General features: G+C 41.7%; 1 protein-coding gene across 1 annotated transcript in view; it reads right to left on the reverse strand.

The window, feature by feature from the left end:
* Positions 1–24,999, reverse strand: part of LOC310745757 (putative acyl-CoA dehydrogenase 6) — a 51,192-nt gene that overhangs the window by 6,722 nt on the left and 19,471 nt on the right. The window contains exons 3-6 of the mRNA XM_083578807.1: positions 14,005–14,134; positions 6,864–6,970; positions 5,775–5,942; positions 2,056–2,229 (exon numbers count right to left, since the gene is read on the reverse strand). Of these exons, the coding sequence (XP_083434933.1) occupies positions 2,056–2,229; positions 5,775–5,942; positions 6,864–6,970; positions 14,005–14,134 (579 nt within the window). The remainder of the gene's footprint in view (positions 1–2,055; positions 2,230–5,774; positions 5,943–6,863; positions 6,971–14,004; positions 14,135–24,999) is intronic.

Genomic DNA, 24,999 nt, shown 5'->3' on the forward strand with positions numbered 1-24,999 from the left:
ATATTTTTGTCATGTTAATCATAGAATCGTAGAATTGGAAGGGACGAGGGTCATGGAGTCCAACCCTCCTGCAACACAGGAATCTCTTGCCCAGTGCGGCACTCGAACCCATAACCCTGAGATTAAGTCTCATGCTCTACTGACGTACCTGTTCTATATATAACTGCACTTATATACTCCTTGGATAATTTTATCTTATTTTTTTATCAAGTGGTTTATAAATTTTCAGAATGAATAAAATACTTAAGACCTGTGTGCCCTGATAGAATTATTATTATTATTAATTACCTGCTCTTTGCTCTCAAGATCCCAGGGTGGGTTACAATGTTATAACGCAGTAGTCCTCCTAGCGGTGCAGCAGTACAATTGCTGGCACATTTGCAAAGCTAAGCAGGGTCTGGTATGGTTTCAAATTGGGTGGGGGACTGTGTGTTGAGATTCCTGCATTGTTGGACTAGATGACCCTGAGGATCCCTTTTCAGCTCTACAATTCTATGACTGCATGAGTATTAACAAATGGTTTAAAACAACATAAAAAGGTCAAAATAAATAAAAAAAAATTATTTTGACTGCGTCAGACCAACATGTCTACCTACCTGAAAATAAAAAGAAAGTGTGTCCTAAAAATATGCAACTCAAGTGTCAAAAGCCAGGATAAAGAGGTATGTATATTCAGCATTTGCTGGAAGCTGTATAATGAAGGTGCCAAAGGCACCTCTGTGGGGAGGGAGTTGCACAAGTGGTAAAAGGTAAAGGACCCCTGGACGGTTAAGTCCAGTCAAAGGTGACTGGGGTTGTGGTGCTCATCTCGCTTTCAGGCTGACGGAGCCGGCGTTTGTCCACAGTGGAACACTGTGACAGAAAGCAGAGCGCACGGAAATGCCGTTTACCTTCCTGCTGCAGCAGTACCTATTTATCTACTTGCACTGGTGTTCTTTCGGACTGCTAGGTTGGCAGAAGCTGGGACAGAGCAATGGGAGCTCACTCGATTGCGGGGATTTGAACCACCGACCACCTGATCAGCAAGCCCAAGAGGCTCAGTGGTTTCGACCACAGCGCCACCCATCACACACGGAGATTGGAATGCAGGCATTCCCTTGGTCTCTTCATGAAAGTCTCCTGCTTTAATTGCCATGCTGTTTTAACAGCCTGGTGTATTTCTAATTGTTTTGTATTTAAACAATGTTGTGTAATTGGTTTTCATGTTTTGCAAACCGCTTGAATGCTACCTTGACATCAGGCAGTATATATGAATCAATAAAATGGGTTGTATGCAATGCATAGTCAAAACAAGCCCACTGAAATTAATTGGCATGGCTAAAGTAGGTCTATTAATTTCAATAGGTCTGCTCTGAGTAGAAGCTGGTTGGTAGCAACCCAATAATACTTTGCTTCCCATAAGGACTGCAGAAGAAGAATACAACCATTAATTTGTTGCACTTATTATAAGAACATATGAAAGTGATCTCTATCATAAAATTAAGAAAATGGCATTTCCAACAGGGAGTTTTGTTTTTGTTTTTTTAATCCATCGTAATGGCATTGTGAAGCAGATGGCAGTGCTATATGGGTAATAACAAATGCACTAAAAATCCTACTTAAGGAAAGGAAAAAATGTTAATTTCTTAGTTTTGGGTGCTGAGCGAAGCAGAGGGTAAGATTAAGTGCAAGAAAATTCTACACATTTTCTAGGAGGACCTTTTCATAATAAGCATGTACAGCTGAGTTCTGAAAGCCCCTCTGGAAAATTTACAACCGCTAACTTATAAGAACATAGGGAGCTGCCTCTTACTGAGTCAGAAACGGAACTTTTTGTTCCATTTGTGGACTCCTGCTTGTTGAACTTTCATTTATGTATTTTTCTGCACACAGAATGTCAAGGATGCAGAAGGGAGGAAAAAACTGACTTTGCCAGCACATACCAAAGTATTTGGTGTTCAGCAAAAATAAGGGCTTTCAAAATGCCCATCAAGATATGGCTGTGTTCTACCACTAAAATGCATTTTGTAAGTTGTTATGTAAGGGACAGGCTTTATCACTGCCCAAAGGACTTACTGTTGGCTACTCCCCACATTCGCTCCTCTTGGAATTGCAACATCTGGTACGTAAAGCCCATTCCTTCCTCCCCAATGAGGTATTTTCTGGGAACTCTGACATCTTCAAAAAAGATTTGTGCTGTGTCGGATGACCGCATGCCCATCTTGTCAATTTTCTTAGCAATGTGAACACCTAAAAATAAGTGTTTGTGGAAAAAGCGACAGGAAACAATTAGTCCCAAACACAACCGTGATATTTTCTTTTTAAAAGGTATAACCAAGTCTTCCTTTTTAAACACATAAGATTTTAAAATTTAAGAACACATGCAAGTGTGTGTGTATGTGTGTTTTTTTAAAAAAAAACCCAAGATAAGGTAAATACTTCCATTTCTACCTCATCTGTAAAAGCGGTGGTGCTGTTGTTAATCAGCAAATCAGAATTCTCTAGATTTAAAAAAGGTCTTGCTTTTCATAATCCTGAAAAACAGGAACAGCTTCCTAATGAGAGTAAGCTGAATTTTAAAGTAAAAAATGTCAAAACTGTCCAGGTTGCTTATTATGGTAAAACGTTAGAATCTTGATTAATAAAGGAAACAAAGCATGTAAAAAAAAAATTACAGAGAATTAGTATGAAATTTGTTCAGTCTTTCAGAGCGTCATTCAAGTATCTAAACCCTTGAGAATGTACCCTCCATTCCCATCCAGAATATGGTTCTGAGAGCAAAACACCCGCAACAATTAACCTCAGGTCATGCCAGGATAAGTGAGCTTTTAAAAAAGAAAAGAAAAGCATTTGGAGAAAATGAGAAGGAGTGGGTTGAGAGAAGGGAAAATTTCATCTTTGTTCTCTTTGCTGGGTGGAGGTCAGAATGAAATAGATAAACGCTATTTTCTTTAAAGTCACATGACCCGAGACAGTCAGCAAAACAAGGCTGCGGAATCATCCTGGGCTTTCTTCTCTTTTTAACCATGTGTTGGCATGCCAGGGATAACAAGCTGTGTGTCGGACTATATGTACAGTATCATAGGAAGCTAGCTGCCTTAGACCAAGTCAAGCCATTGGTCTACCTAGCTCAGCATCGTTCACTCTGGCTGCTAACAACCTCCCAGGGTTCCCCCAAGGAGCTGGAGGCAGTGTACATGGTTTCCCCCTCCCTATTTAATCCCATGAGCCTCTAGGGCTCTTCCACGTAATGTTTCAATCTTGCGTGTGTAATTAAGCCCATTAGCAGAGTGGAGTTCACAGTGACGCATGGAAAAACGAAAGCATGACTGAAAACATCCTCCAGATTCCAAATTCAAGTAAATTTCTGAATCTTGGCTGCGTAGCAAAGTCCTAATTTGTTATGTTTCTAAGGCCGCTTGGTTAGAACTGCACGCACATTTGTAATTCTAAAGGAAACAAAAGTCCACAGAATGATAATCAAAGCAGCTGGATTCAGTAAGGTTCAAAAACTAAGAGAGGTTTTTTCACCCTGGCTAGGAATAATATAAAGAAGAAATAATTCAGGAATACCGGCCATTTTTAAAAGAAAAAACAAACGGGCTGCAAGTTTAGCTCTGTTATGACCAGACTTAGTTTTGGTGAAGGCCATAAACTCAGTTCACATAAATTTTAACTGATCTCAGTCATGGTACTATCATTCCTTCCATTTGCATGTTCAGGCAGTGGGTACTGTTTACTTATGTAACCCAAACAGCACCACCCACACACAAGGGAAGATATATCGGCAGGCATGAGGGGTGAGGTGGAACCCAACGTTCACAGAAGTACAAAAAATATTGAGGGCGGGGAGGGGGGACCCCTAAGGAGGAAGGAGAAAACTCCAAAGCCAGCCTAACGAGAACTGGGGGTGCTCAATGGTCACAGAATGCTGACAGACCATTGTGGGAGGGTGGTAGCGTTAATGGAACCCTGAACAGAGGCACTGCATGCTGCAACATTTCGTTGCAGTTCCCACCTGTCCTTCTCCAATGCAGAAGAGGGGAGGGATCAGCCCTGAAGATGCATGAGAAGTTTGTTGGTTTGTTCTTTTAATGGAAAGGGAGCAGTTAATGGAACAAAAGTCCTTTAACAATAAATGGAAATATTTGCATCTGAGATTGTGGGCAGTGCCAACAATGGAGATTCCAGTCTTATCTGGGGGGAGAACAGTAATTTTCCCATGCAGAAAACATACTGACTCTGATGCAGGAAACCCTACGATGGTCTGTTCCTATAGAAATCGGCCACAACTATCTATTTATCCTTAAGTTGACCTGGAGGCCTTCACCAGTTGTCCACAAAGTCTCTGAGATCCCCCTCACTGCCTCACAGAATCATGAGATGCAGAGAGTGGTTGTCTCTTTCTCCCATGAAAACTACGCAGAGCTGAAGAAGGAAGTTTCAGCTCTGTGTGCTTTTCAATTGTCATTGCCAATCTCAACTCTACATACAGTGGTACCTTGGGTTAAGAACTTAATTCATTCCGGAGGTCCGTTCTTAACCTGAAACTGTTCTTAACCTGAAGCACCACTTTAGCTAATGGGGCCTCCAGCTGCCGCCACGCTGCCGCCGCACGATTTCTGTTCTCAACCTGAAGCAAAGTTCTTAACCCAAGGCACTATTTCTGGGTTTGCGGAGTCTGTAACCTGAAGCGTCTGTAACCTGAAGCGTCTGTAACCTGAGGTACCACTGTATATGTCTTTGGACATATTAAACTGACCCCAGCTTCAACCATATTTTGTAAAGAAAGATGGTGATGGCTCTGGGTTTTCATTGGTTTGGACCCCGAATTGCTCCTTTGTCGACTGTAAAGTGTCGGGGGGAAGCAATTTCTACAAACAGCCTTTCCACCTGAAGCCCCGACCACCACCACATCCCACATCACTCCCAAGCCGCCTCCAGCTCCCAGGAGCAGATTTGTAGGAAGGGAGGTCAGGGGGTTGCAGAAAGGGAAAAGGTAAGGCAGTTAAGCCTATTTCATGAACTGTTTTAAATTCATGGGTGGAAAGTTGGGATTCTGGCCATCAGGTTTCCAGGTCACCTAATGAAGTTAAGCAACAAAAACAGTTTATACAGCAAAGAAATATATCTATCTATCTATCTCCTGGCTGTAGCTTTGGTGACCGTTCTCCAAGACATACTAGATTGATAGCAGTATTGTTCAGTGTGTTTGGATGTTTCAAGCCGTGTTTTTACAAGTATTGTTTTTTTAAAAAAAGAAAATAAAAATCTGTGGATTCCTTATCTATTCCTACAATAGGTTACAAGTTTCCACATCAAACACATTTCTAAGAGAAAGATGGTTTTAAATTTCCGCTGCTTGGGGTGAGGGAAGGGGTAGAGACTATGCATAAAATATTTACTTTACTTTCGTTCCCATTTCTCATTCTTTCCCCCCACGACTTTCAAACCATGACATATCATTTAGCCTCTCTCAAATGTGATTGATTACTTTAAGAGAATATCTCACTTCCAGGCAACACTGTTTTCATTTGAGGATGGAAGGACAGGTTAGGGAGGTCAGAACAGAAGATGTTCCAGCCCTCCAATTTTTGGTACTACTGCCATTTCCCCATATAATTTATTACATTTGCATCCTGCCTTTTTTGCGTCATGGAACTGAAGGCAGCAGACTTGCAGTTCCCAGGCGGTCACCCATCCAGGCACAGGCCAGACCCGGACCTGCTTAGCTTCAGCAAGTTGGTGGCTTCATGTGCCTTCACAGACACTCACAAAGACACCAGTTTTATTACCAGGTAGCTTCATCGGCAGACACAGAAGAGATTTGTTTCTGTGAGGTGGTCCGTCACTAGTGTTTGCCAGCAAGCACATCCAATCAGCCTGACAACCAGATGTAATCCACATTTTGCCACCATTTATAACATAGTCATCTCCTTTTCTTACAGCCTTCGTCTTGATGCCTATTCAAAAGTAAAGAAGTTGTTAGGTGTACTTGTTCCAGAAATAAGGGGTCTAAAAAATCTTTTCAGGCTGCACAGGGCTTTGTGTAACAGCACCAGCACACTGGAACTTAGCCTAGTAGCTAACTGGCAACCAGCGCAATTCTTTCAGCAGTGGTGTAACACGATGGTTATAGTCTGCCCTAGTGAGCTGAGTTGAGCCACTGCATTCTGCACTAACTACAGCTTCTGAACCAACCTCAGAGGCAGCCCCACATGTTGCCATTTGCATTGCGATATCATGTGAAACACTAGGCCCTTTTCCCCCCAAGAGCCCATTCTGCAAAGCTTTTTCGTAACAGCACACAATGTCCCAAATGCTGTAAAATTATGATCCACAACCCTGATGAGGAACCCTTGTCGCCACCAGCTCAGGAAGCCCACTCGCAGAGAATCCTTTCCACACCCAAGGTCCCAGTTTTGTGTAATTTCAATAGCCCTCTGCAAGCTGGTAAGTCACAGCTCTGGCAAGAGTGATCTGCTCTCCCCACTGCAGCCGCTAGACATGGAGGAAGAGGGAGGGGAAAGCAGTGGTCCCTCCCACTTTAAGTATGGCTCCACCTATCAGTGGCATGCAGCCCTTGACAGACTGCCTTGGAGAGAATGTGACAGAAAAGGTTACTCGTCCATGCCCTATAGCATAGCAACTAGCAGCTTAATCTCCTGCACATTTGTGAAACAGAGAATGTAAACACAGTTTACTGGGTGATCTTGGGCCAATCACCATCTCGCAAAATTAAAGTTTCTGTGTTGTCTGTACGGGGCAGAGGGATTGTGTGTGTGTCACCCTGAGGAACTTGGAGGACAAGATCCAAAAACATGATGAAATGAACACCAGCTTACACGTCTTATAAAAATCCTAAGCATCGTCTATTTACTTACTTGCAACATCTGAGCCTGCACCAGGTTCACTGACTCCTAAGCAAGCCACAACATCTCCAGCTATACTTGGGGCAAGGAATTCTCTCTTCAGCTCTTCAGATCCAAATCTGCAATGTGAAATATTCAGAACATGGTTTGCTACAATTCTGAAGATTTCTGAATGCAAGTGGCATTACAATAGTTCTTCCCCCCCCCCCCTTTTTTTCTTTGAACGGGAGAGCAATACTTTCATTTATGTCTTTTCAAAATACATATTCAAAAGAGACAGAAGCCATGAAAATAACTTGTATGTCTGCAGAAGGGGAGAAACAAAAAGGAACCACAGAAAAATAAGATTTACAATGTGGCTATCAAGCAATAAGGCAAGGGCACTAAGAGGCAGCTTCTTCTAAGGAATGAGAACCAATCCAAATGGACTGGTGGCTTGCGGGGCAATTGACAAATGCCCTGTGTTTTTGCAATACCATCCCTTTGCAGACCCTGGCAAGCAGCCAAACACACAAAACTCCAAACATATAGGGACATAGGAAGCTGCCTTATACAGAAGCACCTGCTCACACAGAGGGGTTCCTTTGCCAATGACCATACTCAATGCTTCTACGTTCATGTATTAATTTACAAGGCCCGTAACAATTTGAGTCCAGGATACCTCAACTTCCAGCTAATCCCATATATCCCTGCCCAATCACTGAGTTCTTTGGGGGAGTCACTGTTAAGATTTAACTGGTTTTTCTGTATTGTGTTTTTGTAAACCGCTTAGAGATTTATTATAAATTGCTCAGACAAATAAAGATAATTGCATAAATGTGCAGACTTTGACACAGCCCTGCTCCTGCCCTACATTCAAGCAATCCATGAGCGGAACTGATGTTTCAACTCTGGAACAAAATGTGAATACAATTCTGTTGAATGGAGTTACAAAGAAGAGATTTATAAGGGCATCCGAACACTATTACGTTTACCACACTCACTTCTTCCACGCAGATGCCTGTGTATCCCAGGAAAATGCTTCCCAAGTTCCCCTTAAAGAGCAATCAATATGCTTTCTGGCAGATGGGAGTCTTGCTGCACTGAACAAAAACATGTCTTAAATGCCTGCACTTCATTCTGATTTAACTGGAGGGGGGGCATTTGTTCCCTTCTCTTAATATGAAGGAGGGAGGCAGGGAGACGAGATGGTACTCTTTCTTCTTTCGCATCCCACAGGGGAGGAAAAGGAGCCGTGCGGAGCGTCGTGCAACTGAATTAATTAAATCTAGAGTGAGGAAAGTTTCTAATTAGGACTGACACTTTATGACATACCATCAGTGGGGGGAAAATTGTAGCTTCAAGTAGGAACAGCTGCAGGTGAGTTCTTTCACATTCCACATTTCATTAAACCACCCTACGCTCGCATCTTTCTAAGCGCCACGTCAAATGACCCACTTCAAAGGAGATGGCAGGTCTTCTAGGATGAGTGCGGCACTTGGCACACACAAGTGGCGCAGCGGATCTGCACAGAAGGGCATCAAACAGCTGATAACCCAAGACTGAGCAGCAGCAATACTGAAAAGAGTCAATCTTGAGAGTCACATGCTTAGGGAGGGTTGAATATATCCATTTCTGTTTCTCTCCGTTTCTTGTTTTTCCATTCTTAAGTTTGGTTCTCCGCATCAGTTTGCAATACTACTACTACTACTACTACTACTACTAATAATAATAATAATAATAAATGAAACAGTCCTCCTGAAAAAGTCTCCTAATAAGACACATTTCTGGAACCAATTTTTGCTCTATACGTGTTTTTGCTAAGCAAACATCCTCAATGTAACAGATTTTTTTGGTATGTTGTTGTTCACAAATATATGCATGTTCAGTATATGAATCTTCACACATGTACGCGTTACATAGTTGAAGAAATGCATTGCAATATCCGGAGAGGTGTGAGTTTTGAAGGATGGGGGATGACTTTCTGCAGGGATTGACTGTGCGATCAAGTTCCCTGCAGTGAACTCAGATAAGCAGCTTATTCAGCTGCATCTCCACCTACCCCACCTGCCATCAGGTACTGTATGGGGAAAGTGGCCATGGTTGGGGGGAAACAACCTTGTGGGCCAAGCTGGGACCTGTGACGAGCCAAAGCTGGCTTCTGGACTGCAGACTCTCCACTCCTGCTTTAGAAGTTTTATTCAAAAATTACTTCCTCAAACCTCAGTGTTCCCTTAAGCATGGCAGTGCCACCCTTTTGTTGGAGACCTGCTATGGGCTGCACTTCTGTTGCCCCTGGAGTTTGTTATTAGAGGGAAGGCTAAGTGGTCCATTTGAGCTCCTGCAATTCCTTTGGAAAAGAAGTATCAGGGTAAGTGGTTTAGGTTTATTATGCAGGACTCCCAATATAATCAGAATTTCTCATGTTGCTATTCTGCCAACAGTGCCTGCAATTTCTGCTGCAAAGATTCTTGTATTCCAGGCATGTCCAACAGGTCGATCGCAATCTACCTACCGGTCGATCGCGGGGTGTCTGTGGTCGATCATGGTCGAACTTTTGGTGAAAAAAGCTCAACAACTCTCGTTATTCCTCCCCAAATAAGCTCATCAACTCTGGTCATTCCCCACCCCCCAAAAAACTCAGCAACTAACTGTGGTCAATCCAATAGGTAGATCACTGCCAGTTTATTTACAGTGGGAGTAGATCAGTTGGACGTGCCTGTTGTATTCAGTTCTCAACCAATGTGTCCCTTCCCTGCCTCCTCCCATCTCTTTTAGTGCAGCATATTCTTGCCATTTCCATGAGACATTTGTGTAGCTTGTAAATGGATATGATTAGTATCCCAGAGGCTGTCATTGCCACATGGTGTTGAAAAAACACAGCAAATGTAAGCCAAAACACTGGGGGAAGGGGGGATGAAGCCATGTGTCGGCTATTTATTGATTTGTTTAAAAACCACAGGGAAGAATTAAATATAATAAAAGCCTATTCTGGGGAATTCTTTCCACAGTCTTATTGCATCAAGCTGCCATTTTTATCCTCAGCAGTACAATAAATGGGCCAGAGTTTGGGAGGAAGCAATCGATATGTGAAATTATGGCAACCCGCACGTTGCCAGGGTGTTTATACCACACATGTTTAAAAGGAAAAAGAAAATGCTATTTGGAAAGATCTCTCTGGGGGAAGCCTTCATATCGAACAAAGAATGTTCACATTTCTAACTTGTCTGGATAAATTCAAGAACAGGGGTGTTAATTCAGAAAGGAGTAGAGGTGGGAAGACAAGCAAAATGCATTTTACACCTGGACTTGACCAATTCCAAATTCAACTTTAACCACATGGTTGGATTTCCACAAAGGACTTTTTGTGGGGCCACCCTTGGGGTTGGTCCTGAGGCTACAGAACATGGAAGCTAGGTTGCTTGTGGGGGAAAATTACCACCAGCATATAACGTATAGATTGCAGGATTTTCACTGGCTGCCGATTTGCTACTGGGTCAAGTCCAAGGTGTTGGTACTAAAATCTACAGCTCAGGACCAGGTGACTTGAGACACTTTGTTGTTTAGTCGTGTCCAACTCTTCATGACCCCATGGACCAGAGCACACCAGGCACTTCTGTCTTCCACTGCCTCCTGCAGTTTGATCAAATTCATGCTGGTAGCTTCGAGAACACTATCCAACCATCTCGTCCTCTGTCGTCCCCTTCTCCTTGTGCCCTCCATCTTTCCCAACATCAGGGTCTTTTCCAGGGAGTCTTCTCTTCTCATGAGGTGGCCAAAGTATTGGAGCCTCAGCTTCAGGATCTGTCCTTCCAGTGAGCACTCAGGGCTGATTTCCTTAAGAATGGAGAGGTTTGATCTTCTTGCAGTCCATGGGACTCTCAAGAGTCTCCTCCAGCACCATAATTCAAAAGGATCAATTCTTTGGCGATCAGCCTTCTTTATGGTCCAGCTCTCACTTCCATACATCAATACTGGGAAAACCATAGCTTTTACTATACTGACCTTTGTTGGCAAGGTGATGTCTCTACTTTTTAAGATGCTGTCTAGGTTTGTGATTGCTTTTCTTCCAAGACACTACCTTAAACCCAATGGCAAGTTTCACAAATCTCAGAAGCCGGTACTCCAGTAACACAGAGCAGGACTTTCAGTATGACTGCCCCTGTACTGTAGAATAACGTTTCTGTCAAAATATGACAGGCACCCATTATCTCCACTTTCTGGAAGCAGCTGATGACATTTCTAATCCCAACAGGCTTTCCCAGGTGGGTGAATGGGTCTCTGCCATAGGTATCTATCCTGTTTTGTTTTAGTTTTGTTTTAAATGTATCAGCTGGTTGTTGTTGTTTTGTAATACCGTTTGCTGTTTTAATTGTACACTGCCTTAAAATGATTGTGTGCAAGGCCAACAGTAATTAATGATAATGAGCCTACATGTGCTTAAATCTAAATCCACAGGCTTCCTTGATAGTTGACAACACAACAGAAGGCAATCTCCACCCCACCAAGAAAGCAAATTTGGCTCTCCCAGAATCAGAGCATCTCTGCAAATGTAGTAAACAGGAACCTGATACTTTAGAGCACATTTTCTTTTCTTGTGATTTTGGCATTTATGCCAGAAGACAATTATTAGAGGCCCTACAACACAATAGGCTCAATTCTATGCCACCAATGGTTCAGGACCTGCTCTCGGACAGGAATGATCAAATTACTTTAATAGTGGCCAAATTTTTGAGTGCTGTCCATGTAGAAAGACTGGGCCATTATAAAGAGATTTAGTGGTTCTTAATTGATTGGTGATGTGGTAACGTTGTCTTGTATTATTTATGCAAACTGTTTTTCTTTGGAGTTAAAGATCTGACTGGGGCAAACCTTGTTATGTTGAGCTCGTATTTTGCACAATTTGTATCCGGTGCCTGTTTGATAGTGTGTGGTTTGCTATGCCTAATAAAGGATATTTGATTTGATTTGAAACAGGTTGTCTCAGAGGCTAGGGATGCCATTGATCCACTTCAGCTGCGGCCACTGATGTAGCCCATGCATTGGTAACCTCAAGTCTGGATTATGACAACATGCTGTATGTCAGGCTACCCTTAGCTTTGCTCTAGACGATTTGGTCTGTGGTGCTTTTAATGACCACCTTACCCCATATGTCCCAAGTATATTACTGATAACATTTGGGAGAACATTATTAGTGGGTCCTCTGTGGTCCAGAAACATGACTTGTGTCATCAAGGAGACATGCCTTGAGTGTTGTGGGCCCAACTCCATGGAACTCCCTTCCATTAGAAATCAAGCAGGCACCATCTCTGGTAGGTTTCAGATGTCAGGTTAAAGCTGTTCTATTTCAGAAGGATACTGTTTTACTGGAAAAGGTGCACAAAAGGGCAACCAAAATGACCCCGTGGCTGGAGCAACCAACATTTTTGACTTATTAGTTTAGGGGGGAAACGGAGCAATGGTGATGGAGACATGACAGGCATAAAAATTAGGAATGGTGTGGACAGAGAGAACTTTTCAACAGTGTCTACATACATAAGTTTCTAAGACAGGTGATAAAAATCCCTTTGAGATTTTCTTTCATGGTATTTTCAACTCTGGTGTCTACATGTTAAATTGTTGATGCTCCTATGATTCTCTCATCCCGAATTACTTCCATCCATCTTCTTGCAAATTAACTGTCCAATCTTGTTCTTGTCTCTATTGAGTTGGGTGGCAATATTACCTGCTGAGAGTTTATTTACTTTTTTTTTTTTTTTACCTTGAGGCTCATCTCATCGGCAGTAGTAATGGTACTGCAGTGAAAAAAAACATATAACATGGCTTCTATTTCCTGAACTCCCAAACAAGATAACCAGGTGCTTTGATAAACTAGAGCGATTATCGACCTGCCGAAGTGGTGGGTGTTGGTGAGCTGCGATAATATGCAGGCTCAGGTGTACAGAACCATTTCTACTAATGGATTTTTCTATGTTACCTTTCCTTCTAATTTGCAGAGTGGTCTTTGATCTTCACAGCATTTGCCTTCAAAACAACTGCTAAGTAGGTCATATGGCAGTTCCCATATTACAGATGGGAAATTGGGGCAGAGTGCACACCTTGCCCCATACGATGTTCACAGAGGCAGCTGGAGGGGCCATCAGTCAGGCGGTGAGCCGGCTTGACATTGCGAACACATGTGGGGAAACTTGACAGTGAGATGCTGATCTGTTATCCAGGTACTAAGAGTCAACAGCCTCCTTAGATACGGTTACACCACAAAATGGATAGGGAGGCACTTTCCCACTCCCGAGCTATGCACTGAAGCTAGAGACCAAATTGGATGTCATGTAATCAAGGTGATGATGAAGTTGATGATAACAATGTTTTGGGGTTAGTGCATCTATTTTATTTTGTGTTGAAATACGTGCTTATGAGCATCACACAAACTATCTGAAAAAAACCTCTTGCATATTTACAAACTCAGAAAAAAGATATGGCATTTACATATATGAAATGTATAGAATTATGGGCTTTTTGTTTTTTCTTTCTCTTTTTCTCTCTTCTTACATTCTTTCTTTTTTATTTTCTCGTTTTGTGTTTGTATTAAATGTCGTTGCGTTTTGATATTTTTTAATTCAAATCAATAAAGATTTATTAAAAAGAAAAAGAAAAAAATCTCTTGCTACATCCTCATTTTGCCCTTGCACCAAAATAATAGCAGCTTTCTTGAAATTAGTAGCAAACAAATTAAATCAGGACCTTACCATTTATTTCAGACCTTTGCTGAATTGTGGTGAATACATAAAAGTAAACACATACCAGGCGAGTTAATAGTTACCCTATTTATTTATTTATTTGTGGGATTTCCTAGATTGCCTTTTGTTAATTGATCCCAGGGTGATTCACAATAATTGAAACAACCAAATGAAGCATTTAAACAAATCCTCCAACAAGAATATAGCTTTTCATTAAAATCTGTGTGAGCTACTCTTGTTGCTTGGTGGTATTTTATGTCTTTGGGTGAAACATATGTCACATTTAAAATCTTCCATTTTTGCCTTCCTTCATTATGCAGAGCTAGATTGAAAGCTGTAGCTCTCCTTCTGCTTTTTTATAAAACCTCACTGCCCCCTGAAGAACAAACCCTTTAAAGTCAAGAGAAAGAGCCAATGAGTTTTCTTGGGAAATCTACCTTGCAAGGGCAGGTGTCGCCATGTCAGCTTGTACTCCAATCGCCATGGGAACCCCTCCACAGCGAATATTTCCCAGTTCTTCAGCCACTGCCATACTGTATGAGAAGTCCAGGCCAAGGCCGCCATATTCTGTTCATAAGAAAGGAAATTTTCTTCTTTAGAATTATAAAATTGTATTCAATCAAATTTGCTGTTGTTGTTGTTGTCACCACCACTTACTCTATATTATGGGAAATTTGTTGTTCACTATGCATTTGGATACCTCTTAAGCTATTGTAACCTAATTTTTGAAGGATGGTCCATCACAGAAAAGAGTAGATTGTCATCTATGCTTGGATACAACTGGATGTCATTTTAAAACAAGATTGTGAACTGAATTTGATCTGATTTTTTTGGTTTCTAAGAATTCCCGATCAGTGCTGGCAAGGCTACCAGTATCCTATAATGCAGGCTTCTCTGACCTGATATTTTGCATTCCAACGACCTTCAGCCCCAGCTAGCATGAAAAAGTGTCATGGACTATAGTCCAAAAAATCTGAAGTATGTGAGGAATCAAGTGTTTGTACATCTTGTAAAGCCAAACTATAGTTTATTGGGACTGCAGAAACATGCAGGCTCCTGGGGAGGAGCTCACAGCTCCTCTAAGTGGTGATCTGCTCAAGGGATGCTTGTTTGCACTGCTCACTTAATACCCGATTTAAAATCATGATTACGAAGAATGCATACATTGGTAGAAAACATCTTCTAAATTCTCTTCTTAAAGGTTATTCCTCCCATTTCCATCACCGGGAATAAACTTCCTAATTCATGCTTATCTGTCTGAAGTTATACATGTACAGCCTAAAAGGATTTTTAGCAACTGACATTAAGAAAAACTCATAAAGCCCTCATATTTTGAAGCAAATGGCATTTGTTCAATAACAGAAATATGCCACAAATCATGGGCTAAGATTTATCCAGGTTTGTTTTGCTGAAAAGCTGATAGCATGGCTTTAAGTTGATGTTAATGCTTCTCTAAATGGGACTTATTTCATTAGTCTGGGGTGAAAAAGTCAGGTTCTTGACTTGCTCCACTGGGTCAGAGTTTGCTCCTCTGGGACATTTGTTGGAAAAGAAATTAAGTCTCCACCAGGGCAAACTACAGAGTACATACTAGCTCTATTTTCCCACACATTTACGGTGCAGGGGGACCATTACACAGCACTGACCAAGCAACATAAGTATGTTCCTTCAAATCTCAAGCTCTAGAAAAGGACCTCGAAAGTTACACCAAATCTGGTGCCTACAGTTGGTAATGATGCAGCCCTCTAGAAAAGAAGGAAACCTAGAGTTGCATCTAAGGAAGTTCTGCTCAGAATTGGCCCATTAAAATTCATCAGCCTAACTTAGCCATGCCCATTAATTTCAATGGGTCTACTCTGAGTATGACTAGCAATGGCTATACCCACTGGGCTCCACAGAGCGTGGTATTAATTGGCTTAGATTCAGATTCAGAAGAATTCCACTCAAGGGGTGCTCCTGCCAATAGAGGTGGAAGGAGTGACTTTTGTCAATTCACTATTCTTGTACCCTGCAAAAATCTGCTCTGGAGAACTTGGGGACTTATTGTAACAAGGGAAGGGGGCTGCAGGGGGAGAGGAAAAGTTTTTAAGTTAATAAAATGTAAAATTTAGAAGCAACAATTTAAATGCATGATAAGCTGACTTCAAGCTGCTTTTCATATGCAAATGCCAACATTACTCGAAACCTGACAATCATCTCTCAGAGTCCAGAACAATGAGGAAAGGCACTTTTGTGAAAAGATTTGATCTGCCACATTTTACCAGCTATAGAAAAACACTCAAGGGGGCAGAGGAGATGGCTGTCCTCTCACAAATATGAGCATTAAACATACTGATGTATTGTGATTCAGTGGTTTTTGCTGTTCACGAAAGCTTAAACCATAATAAATCTGTTAGTCTTTAAGGTTCTATAAGGCTTTCGTTGTTTTTTGCTGGACGAGACATAGCTACCCCACTAGAAACCATAAAAAACTACAAAAAAAAACTCTTCTCCCTTAATACATGCACATCTAAGTTTTATGTGTATGCATCCTTTCCGCAGTTCAAACTATGCTCAAGGCAGCTTGCAACATGAAGAAGATACACAACTACAGTGGTACCTCAGGTTAAGAACTTAATTCATTCTGGAGGTCCGTTCTTAACCTGAAACTGTTCTTAACCTGAGATACCACTTTAGCTAATGGGGCTTCCCGCTGCCGCCACATGATTTCTGTTCTCATCCTGAAGCAAAGTTCTTAACCCTAGGTACTATTTCTGGGATAGTGGAGTCTGTAACCTGAAGTGTCTGTAACCCAAGGTACCACTGTATAACATAACAAAAGTAGTCATAAACAATAAATAAAACAATAAAAAATACTGAACAATTTCCACATAAATCACAAGATTCAAAACTAAGACACACAGACCAACAGAAACAACAACAGCACCCCAGTTGGAGATGTCAGAACACAAAATGTGTAAGTATAATCAGCACTTTGCCTAGTTGGACATCCTAGAAAATGATAATTCCACAAAGGGCATTAGCAGTTCCCCTGCAGTACAGGCTGCTCAGACACAAGCTGGTGTAGCACAGTGGTTGAGAGGGAGCTATACATCTGTAACCTCCTGATTCAAATGTCACCTTGGCCATGACCTCACCCGATGGACTTAAGCACATTCTTCTCCCTCAGCTTCAATATCCCTTTCTGCAGTGAGTGGGGATATAATCATACAGACTTGCCTTGAGGGATCATCATCATCACCATCATATTCCAGACCAGAGATAAAGCATAATGAGAAACCTAATCTATTCTGACACTTCCATTATCAGGCTATTTCCAGGACTACTTGGCAAACGTGATTTTAATGCCCACCTGCCTGCTAGCCCAACACATTTTCTACGATTTACCCCTGCATCCATTCCTCTCCCTTTCTGCCATTGCCTCCCTTGTGCAAAATTCTGGAGCAGGAGTAGGGGACCCCCAACTCCCACCTGCATGGCCGTTAGTCATGGGCGATGGGAACTGCAGTCCAGAACTTTGATGGCACTATATAAATGATACACAACCTGAAACAAATCTAGCTGCAAAAGACAAGACCAATTTTTTAAAAAAAATTCTGCAATAGCAATACAGGCATTTGACTATAATAGTACCTGTCAATGCTAATTGCAATACAATTTATCACAGATCACACAGCAACGCGGTGGAATGCATAATCGCTTTATTAAGAGGTTCAAAGCCAATAAAGTAACACACATGGATACACTGAATATGCATTGAATGGTCCGTCAAGCCAAGAGCAGTTTTAAAAACAAATGCCCTATTCTGTATTAACTAATGCATAAAATACCAAACAAGATCATGCAAAATCCTAGTTGGCACCTATTCAGGACCCTGCCGCTGATTTTAATTAACCTTATTTCATTTTGAAATGTACAAACAAACCTCTTCTTAGGCTAATTTAAATTCCTCTATTTCATAAGGCCCCTTCCCCAATAGTTATTTCAAAGGTATCTGGTTTTCTTAAATAAACACACCACGAGGGTTAGGCATGTTACATTTATGTTGCACCTTTCCATCAGGGGGGCATGGATTTCTCTGAACATCACAAACATGCAGTTTATCCTCCTATCAGGAGTTATATAAGAGAGAGAGAGAGAGAGAGAGACAGACAGACAGACAGACAGACAGACAGATTGGTCCAAGGTCACACGAGCTTCATGGCTGAGTTGGAATTTAAAGAGAGCCTGTGGCCCTCCAGATGTTGTCAGGCATCAACTAGTATCAGCCCCAAGCAGGATGATCAATGGTCAGGGATGAGAAGAGCTGCATCCAACAACATCTGCAAGGATGGGAAGGGGCACAGATTCCACACTGCTATTCTTGCTACTATGGAACCTCTTATTAAACGAAGTTTGACTAAACAAAAGTTTAAACCAGGGATAGGGAGCTTGTGGCCCTCCAGGTGTTGTTGGAATACAACTCCCATGAGCCTCAGCCAGCATGCCCAATAGTCATGGATGATGGGAGTTGTAGTCTGGGAATATCTAGACAACCAGAGATTCCCCATCCCTAGATTAAACACCAAGACAGTTAATTTTTTAATAAATACCAGGTGTCACCAGTCCGGAAAACTCTGCAATGGCTGCCAGTGAGCTTACAAGCCTGATTCAAAGTGGTAGTACTAGCACCCAAAGTTCTAAATGACCTGGGACTCAAGTACCTAAAGGATTGACTCATCCAAAGTAAACTACCTTGGGTCCATGATCAACAAGGGAGGCCTCGTTGGAGGTGCTGCCTCTGGCTGCAGTCCATTTGGTGTTGGCCTGTGACAGGGCCTTCTTGGTGGTGGTCCCATTTGTGGAATGCCCTCCCTGGTAAAGTGTGGGGTTTGAGGAGAAATGTAAAAACATTCCTGTTTACCCAGGCATTTGATGGCTGAAAGGGTAATGGCTGTGCCAGCTGTGGGGGTATGTGATTGCTTTCAAATGTCCTAAAATGCTTTTAGATGGTTTTTTAAAATTGTTGATTTTAAAATTGTTTTAAAAATGTTTTAAATATGCTTTTATTTTATTTTAAATTGTACTGTTTTAATTTTTTTATGTTTGTCACTCTGGGCTCTGACATCCACTTAAAAACAGTTTCAAATTCTGTTTATAAATAACAGCTATAGATGTTTGCCAGCATAAGCAGTCAAGTGGATACTTGGGCACAATAAAAGAGGGAGAAGATATAGCAACCTGTTCCCTTGACCGTAGATCTGAGATATATTTACAATCAGCACCAGCTTTTCCATCCAGCATTTCCATCCAAAGGTAAGCTGCATTTGTGCCATACATTTGAAGCAACCTCTGGGAAAAAGAATTCTGGGATCTGTATTTTGTCAAGAGTGCTGGGAAATGTAGCTCTTTGAAGGGTAAACTACAGTTCCCATGATTCTTTTTTCCCAGGGGTTGCCTGAAATATATGTTGTGTACACAACCTACGGCTCTATTCCTCCCTACATCAGGAAAAGGGGAAAGGTAGAAAAGGATGGCAGGCCATTAGTTTTGTGGTGAGGGCAGAGGAAAGAAGGTAGAGAAAGAAAAAATGGGGGGCAGAACCCATAATGCTTATTAAAAAGCCTTGGAAACCAGAATTAATGTATAACTATTTAATTTTTTTGAGCTTGTTGAGAAAAGGAACAGCCAGGTTTTTTGGCAACGTGCCTTGATTTTTAATCAGTATTTCCAAGGCTCTGTTTTCCTTAATATGCAGTGGAGATTAGTGTTCTGATTCTCTCCTTTTCTCAACGTGTGGAAAACTGCTTCCTCTGCAAAACAAAATTTTAACAAGGTCGTGGAAGATGAAACACGTGACCTAAAATGCAGCTCTGCCCTCAGAAAGTGGACTTTGACATTTGTGCCTTAATCCATGCCTTATTATGAGATGAAGTAAAAACAATTTTAAAAACTGAGTAGCAAATTAATAACCTAAATAAACAAACAAGCAAACCAAACTGACCAGGCTGCAACAGATTCATGCTACAGTTCCTCACCAAAGACTCCTAAGCAAACTTAGTAATCATAGGATAAGAGGCAAGATGCTCTTATGGATATAGAATATGAAACAGTTAAAAGTTTCTGGTTAAAGAATATGAAACTGAGAACATAATAAATGAATAGTTCTCACAACGGAGGCATGTAAAAAGTGGGGTCTCCCAAAGTTATATATTGTGACAAGACAGTGATGAGCACTGCGCAGGCCAAGTTTGCTGATGACTCCAATTAATTTAGGATGGTAAAAACAAAACAGGGACAGCAAAGAGCCCCAGAAGTATCTCTCCAAAATGGCAGAATGGGGATCAAAAAGGCAAAAACAGCTCAACCAAAGCAAGTGTAAAGTAGGATAAAAAATTCCTAGCTTCACTTATAGTGATGGTGTCTGTGTTGGCAGCGGCAGGCCAGGAATGGGATCTGGGCATTGATTGAAATGTCTTTGTACTGATGCTGTGAAAAAGGCAACTTCCATCTTGAGGAACATTGAGAAGAGAATAGAAAATAGACCACAAATATCACAACACCTTTATACAAATCTATGACGCAACAATGCATGGAATACTGTATACAGCTGGTGATGCAGTACAATTGGCTTCAGTTTAGTCAGCCTTTTGTGGCTGTGGGGCTGTCACTTGGGCCTCTACAAGTGTTATAACTTGTGCATCTTTGCCCTTTGGTATTAAGGAACAATTCAATTTTGCTTGTATTTAATAAGAAACTGCCTCATTCTTACTGCTCCAACCACTGAAACACAGGTACTCCTCAAAATTTGCACTCCTCCAAATTTTGCAATGCAGTTCTCCAACCAAAATTGCATTATTTTAGGGGCATTTCCTAGCAAAAATGCATATACAGTGGTACCTTGGGTTACATACGCTTCAGGTTACATACGCTTCAGGTTACAGACTCTGCTAACCCAGAAATAATACCTCGGGTTAAGAACTTTGCTTCAGGATGAGAACAGAAATCGTGCTCTGGTGGCACGGCAGCAGTGGGAGGCCCCATTAGCTAAAGTGGTGCTTCAGGTTAAGAACAGTTTCAAGTTAAGAACAGACCTCCGGAACGAATTAAGTACGTAACCAGAGGTACCATTGTATCTGTCAAAACAGCGTACCCAAATGTTTTGTATTGGGAGAAAAATCACACTAAAATGCTGATGAAGTTTCATGAGGACTTAAATAAATCACAATTTGCTGTGGAAATGTGGAGAAATGAGAAACTTACACAACCGAAAGTGACAGTGTCATCGTTCCCTACTTTCTAGGAGCTGCACTTGCTCACAGATTAAATGCTCCGAGAAACATTCCTAGACTAAACTTGCTGTTGCTTGCCTAAGGAGGCACGGCTGATTAATGGAAAACACATTATTGTAATTAATTGCAAATCAAATTATATCACAAATGACTAACGATCGTGGCACAAAGGCCATGTTCATTAAAAATTTAACCTGCCACTATCGAGAAAGGTGTTTTTCTGCTCCTAGATGACAAAAAAGAACCCTGGCCTTAACGCAGATTAATTACCATCAAGACTGAGCATCATTTTGACCTTTTAAATAATCAATGTCCAATGAACATGACAGCCAAACTTTACATCTTTTGCCTTAAATAGCTGAAAGAGAGTGAATAGTGGAGGAAGGGGGAACTGCATTTCCTAAGAACTATGCAGACAGTTATGACATCCTAAGCACCACACAAAGGTTATGTCGTTTCTTCCTACCACTCACCATCTTGGAACCATGAATTTTTATGGACAGACGCATCCCGTGAAATTTGAGAGAAAGCAAGTGGAAGCATCTAGAGAACATAAGAAGGAACTGCTGGTTCAGTTGCAGTAGCTCATCTAGTCCAGCACCTTGTTCTCACAGTGGTCCCCCAGATGCCTATGGGAAGCATGCAAGCAGGAAGGAAACACAACAGCCCTCGTCCGTCCTGCAGTTTCCAGCAACTGGAAATTCAAAACCATACTTTTACTCCATGGATTTGTCTAATACTCTATTAAAGCTCTCCAAGTTGGTAGCCACTGCTGCCTCTTGTAGCAGCCAATTCCATAGTTGAGCTGTGCGTTGTGTGAACTACGTTCTTCTGTCCACAATCTTCCAACATTCAGCTTCACTGGCTATCCCCCAAGTTCTTCTCTCTTTTTTTTAAAGCACTGCCCATGATCCCCAAGCAGTGTGACAGGTGGGAGTCCACCAACATGTACAGGGCCACAGGTTGCCCATCCCTGCTGGAAGGCCTCACTGCCCCCTTCTCCTAAGCGACCGCAGTGCCCATCTCTCATGCCTGCTAACAATTCCTCCATCTCCATCCATCCTCAGCCTTAGCTGGGGTTGAGCTGGGGAAAACAACAAAACCTACCAAGCGATCTTCCCAAAACGATTAGAAGAGGCATAGGCAAACTCCGGCCCTCCAGATGTTTGGGACTACAATTCCCACTATCCCTGACCACTGGTCCTGTTAGCTAGGGATGATGGGAATTGTAGTCCCAAACATCTGGAGGGCCGGAGATTGCCTACGCCTGAATTTAGAAAATGTACATTTCATGCTCCAGCTGTGCCGTTTCCTCCCCAGGGAGATAGGATTTTCTGCAAGTATCCAGAGATACTGGCATACCTTCTCCCTTCCCAAGGACAGTAATTACCGTAACTTTCTGAATAGCAGAGGGCTCTTTCCTGCAACAAAGGGGCAAAAAACAAGGCTGGACCTAGCATTTTTAAAAATCAAGTTTCCTTGTATATCTACTGAGGTTAAGGATTCTCCTTTCACACACATGGAAAGTATTCAGTGCAGCATCGTCTGAGATCAGCTATTAAGATTCTGCAGGTATGGGAACAATAGATTGCCCCTGTTTTCCACAGGGATCTCCACAGTCCCTGCCATTAGACACTTTTATACGATTTGTCTCTGCTTGGGTCAAAAGAAAGGTCTCCGAAACTCACACTTAGAATTCAGAGCTCAGAGTTAATGCTTGCTGGAGCTTCCCCTTCCGAAAAGGGCATCTGCAAAACAGCAGGCAATGAATCTGCCAATCTGAAGTCGCTGCTATGTTGACAAGCAAGGTGAAATGGCTCCCCAAGGCAAATGTGCCACCCGAAAAAGGCCAGAACAATCCTAGGAGTGCAAATACTGAAGCTCTGTTAATAGAGGCTGGATGCTCCTTTAACACGCTAGCCAATCTGCCGAGTTTACATTTTGCCCTTGGAATGTCTTCCCATCCTCTGCAGTTGCATTTTTAAAATGTCCCCCCCCCAAAAAAAAGCAGCATGTAAACAATTCTGTGCCTGCCTAAGGAGTCAGTTGCACTGAGATTAAGACAATTTACTCCCAGGTAAGGGCATATGAGATTGCAGCCTTATACCAAGTCAGACGACCTACCTACTGTCTGCACTGTTCTACAATGGCTGGCAGCAGGTCTCCAAGGTTTCAGACAAGGGTCTTTCCAGCGCTGCTTGCAGACCCCAAGATTTCACCTGGGTCCTCTGGCATGCAAAGCCCATGCTCTGAGCTACAGACTCACTGGGGTTGTGCCATCCCAAACCACCCCCACCCCCCGCTTCTGAATATTTAGGTTATCAGTAAGTACAATTACCGTGGGAACTCTTTTTTTAGCATTAGATCAAGCCATACCTCTACCATCCTAGAGTGTTGCCTACATCATTCCCCTAATTAGAAGCTTGTGTCGCTTCATGCCATGCTGCCATTAAAAAATGTTAATGAGAACAGCCTTTTCTAGCTTTATTGTGTACTCTGGAGATTGCACGGACACTTGATTTAATTTGCCTCAACGTTTATTTATGCATTCCCTCCTAACGAATCTGCACTCTTCGTTTAAAATATTCAGGAGACAAACATTAATAATTGGAGGCCTAGATATTGGACAATATTCTCGTCTTGCATAGCAATCCGGCAGCCCAGTGCAAATGGCTGTAGCTATGCCAGACACAGCTGGTTGGGATCCTTGGCAACACCACTAGGTAAAGGTAAAGGGGACCCCTGAACATTAGGTCCAGTCGCGGATGACTCTGGGGTTGAGGCGCTCATCTCGCTTTATTGGCCGAGGGAGCCGGCGTACAGCTTCCGGGTCATGTGGCCAGCATGACTAAGCCACTTCTGGCAAAACAGTGCAGCGCACGGAAACGCCGTTTACCTTCCCGCCGGAGTGGTACCTATTTATCTACTTGCACTGTTGTGCTTTCGAACTGCTAGGTGGGCAGGAGCAGGGACTGAGCAACGGGAGCTCACCCCGTCGCGGGGATTCAAACCGCCGACCTTTTGATCGGCAAGTATAGGGGGACCCAAAACAGAAAAAGAAAAGAGAAGAAAAAAATTAAGGGGAGGAAAGCTGGTGTGGCACTAGCCATCATCCCGGTCTAGCCCTGACTTCTTGCTTGTTGCATTGAATTGTTTGAAAATGAACACTTGAAGGCATTCAGGTAGAGTTGCAAAGAACTCTTTAATGGACAGGATGGAATGATAGCTAGGTTTTCTTTTTTGTGGAAAAAAGCGTTAGGTGTTAGTGCATGTATTTGATATGCACATTATTATTTCTTTCATTTATGAAATGTTTCCTATATGGGGCATCTCAAAGTGATTTATAGTACACTTGGTAGAAAACTGCTGTAAACAAAATAATTTCACTCTTCAAAACATATTATAAAAGAGATTATAGAGAGAGTACCAACTTTCCAAAGACTCTACTTTAAATCATTGGCTTTTGTGTTTTAACTTCTGGTTTGTACAAACTTATTTACATCCTTTTTTTCTCCAAAAAATAAATAAATCCAAAGATAAAAGTAACAAAAATAAAACAATGAAAGCCCGTATATAAAACAAACAGGAAACAGTATCTAACACCGATAATAAAATTAGTGCCATACAAGTAAATAATGCAAGTGTCGTGTGTTAGGATCTTTACTCTTCCATTACGAAGTATAGAAAATTTGCCTTCAGTTGGAGATCTGTTCTTCTGGTTGTAAATGTTTTCAGTTTCTAGATAACACATATCCTGTCATTTCTTGTACTACATTTAGTTCTATAATCCAAAAGGTTTTTATTTTAGTACTATACAACTATGTTTGAAATTGACTCCGCTTCTCTTTCACCTCAAACAGAACATGTTTTGATTATATATTTTCCTCTGTCAATATGAAACAAGTTAACATGGATAAATTGTTCCAAATAAATTTTCTTTTAAATTAGCATGGATTAATGGAGCACGTGTATTTTTGAACAGCCACTCTGTTGCATTATCAGATGTTGTTTCATAAGAACTTTTTCCCCATTTTCAAACATTTGGATGTCTGGATGGCATATATGGATTTGTATGTGTAAATTAAGATGGATTTAGTGATATTTATTATACTGTTAACACAAGGTGACAGAATTACCCCTCCCTCTTCCCTGTTTTTCCCC

This window comes from Podarcis filfolensis (assembly GCF_964270895.1).
Source record: "Podarcis filfolensis genome assembly, chromosome: 12".
Taxonomy (NCBI): Eukaryota; Metazoa; Chordata; class Lepidosauria; order Squamata; family Lacertidae; genus Podarcis; species Podarcis filfolensis.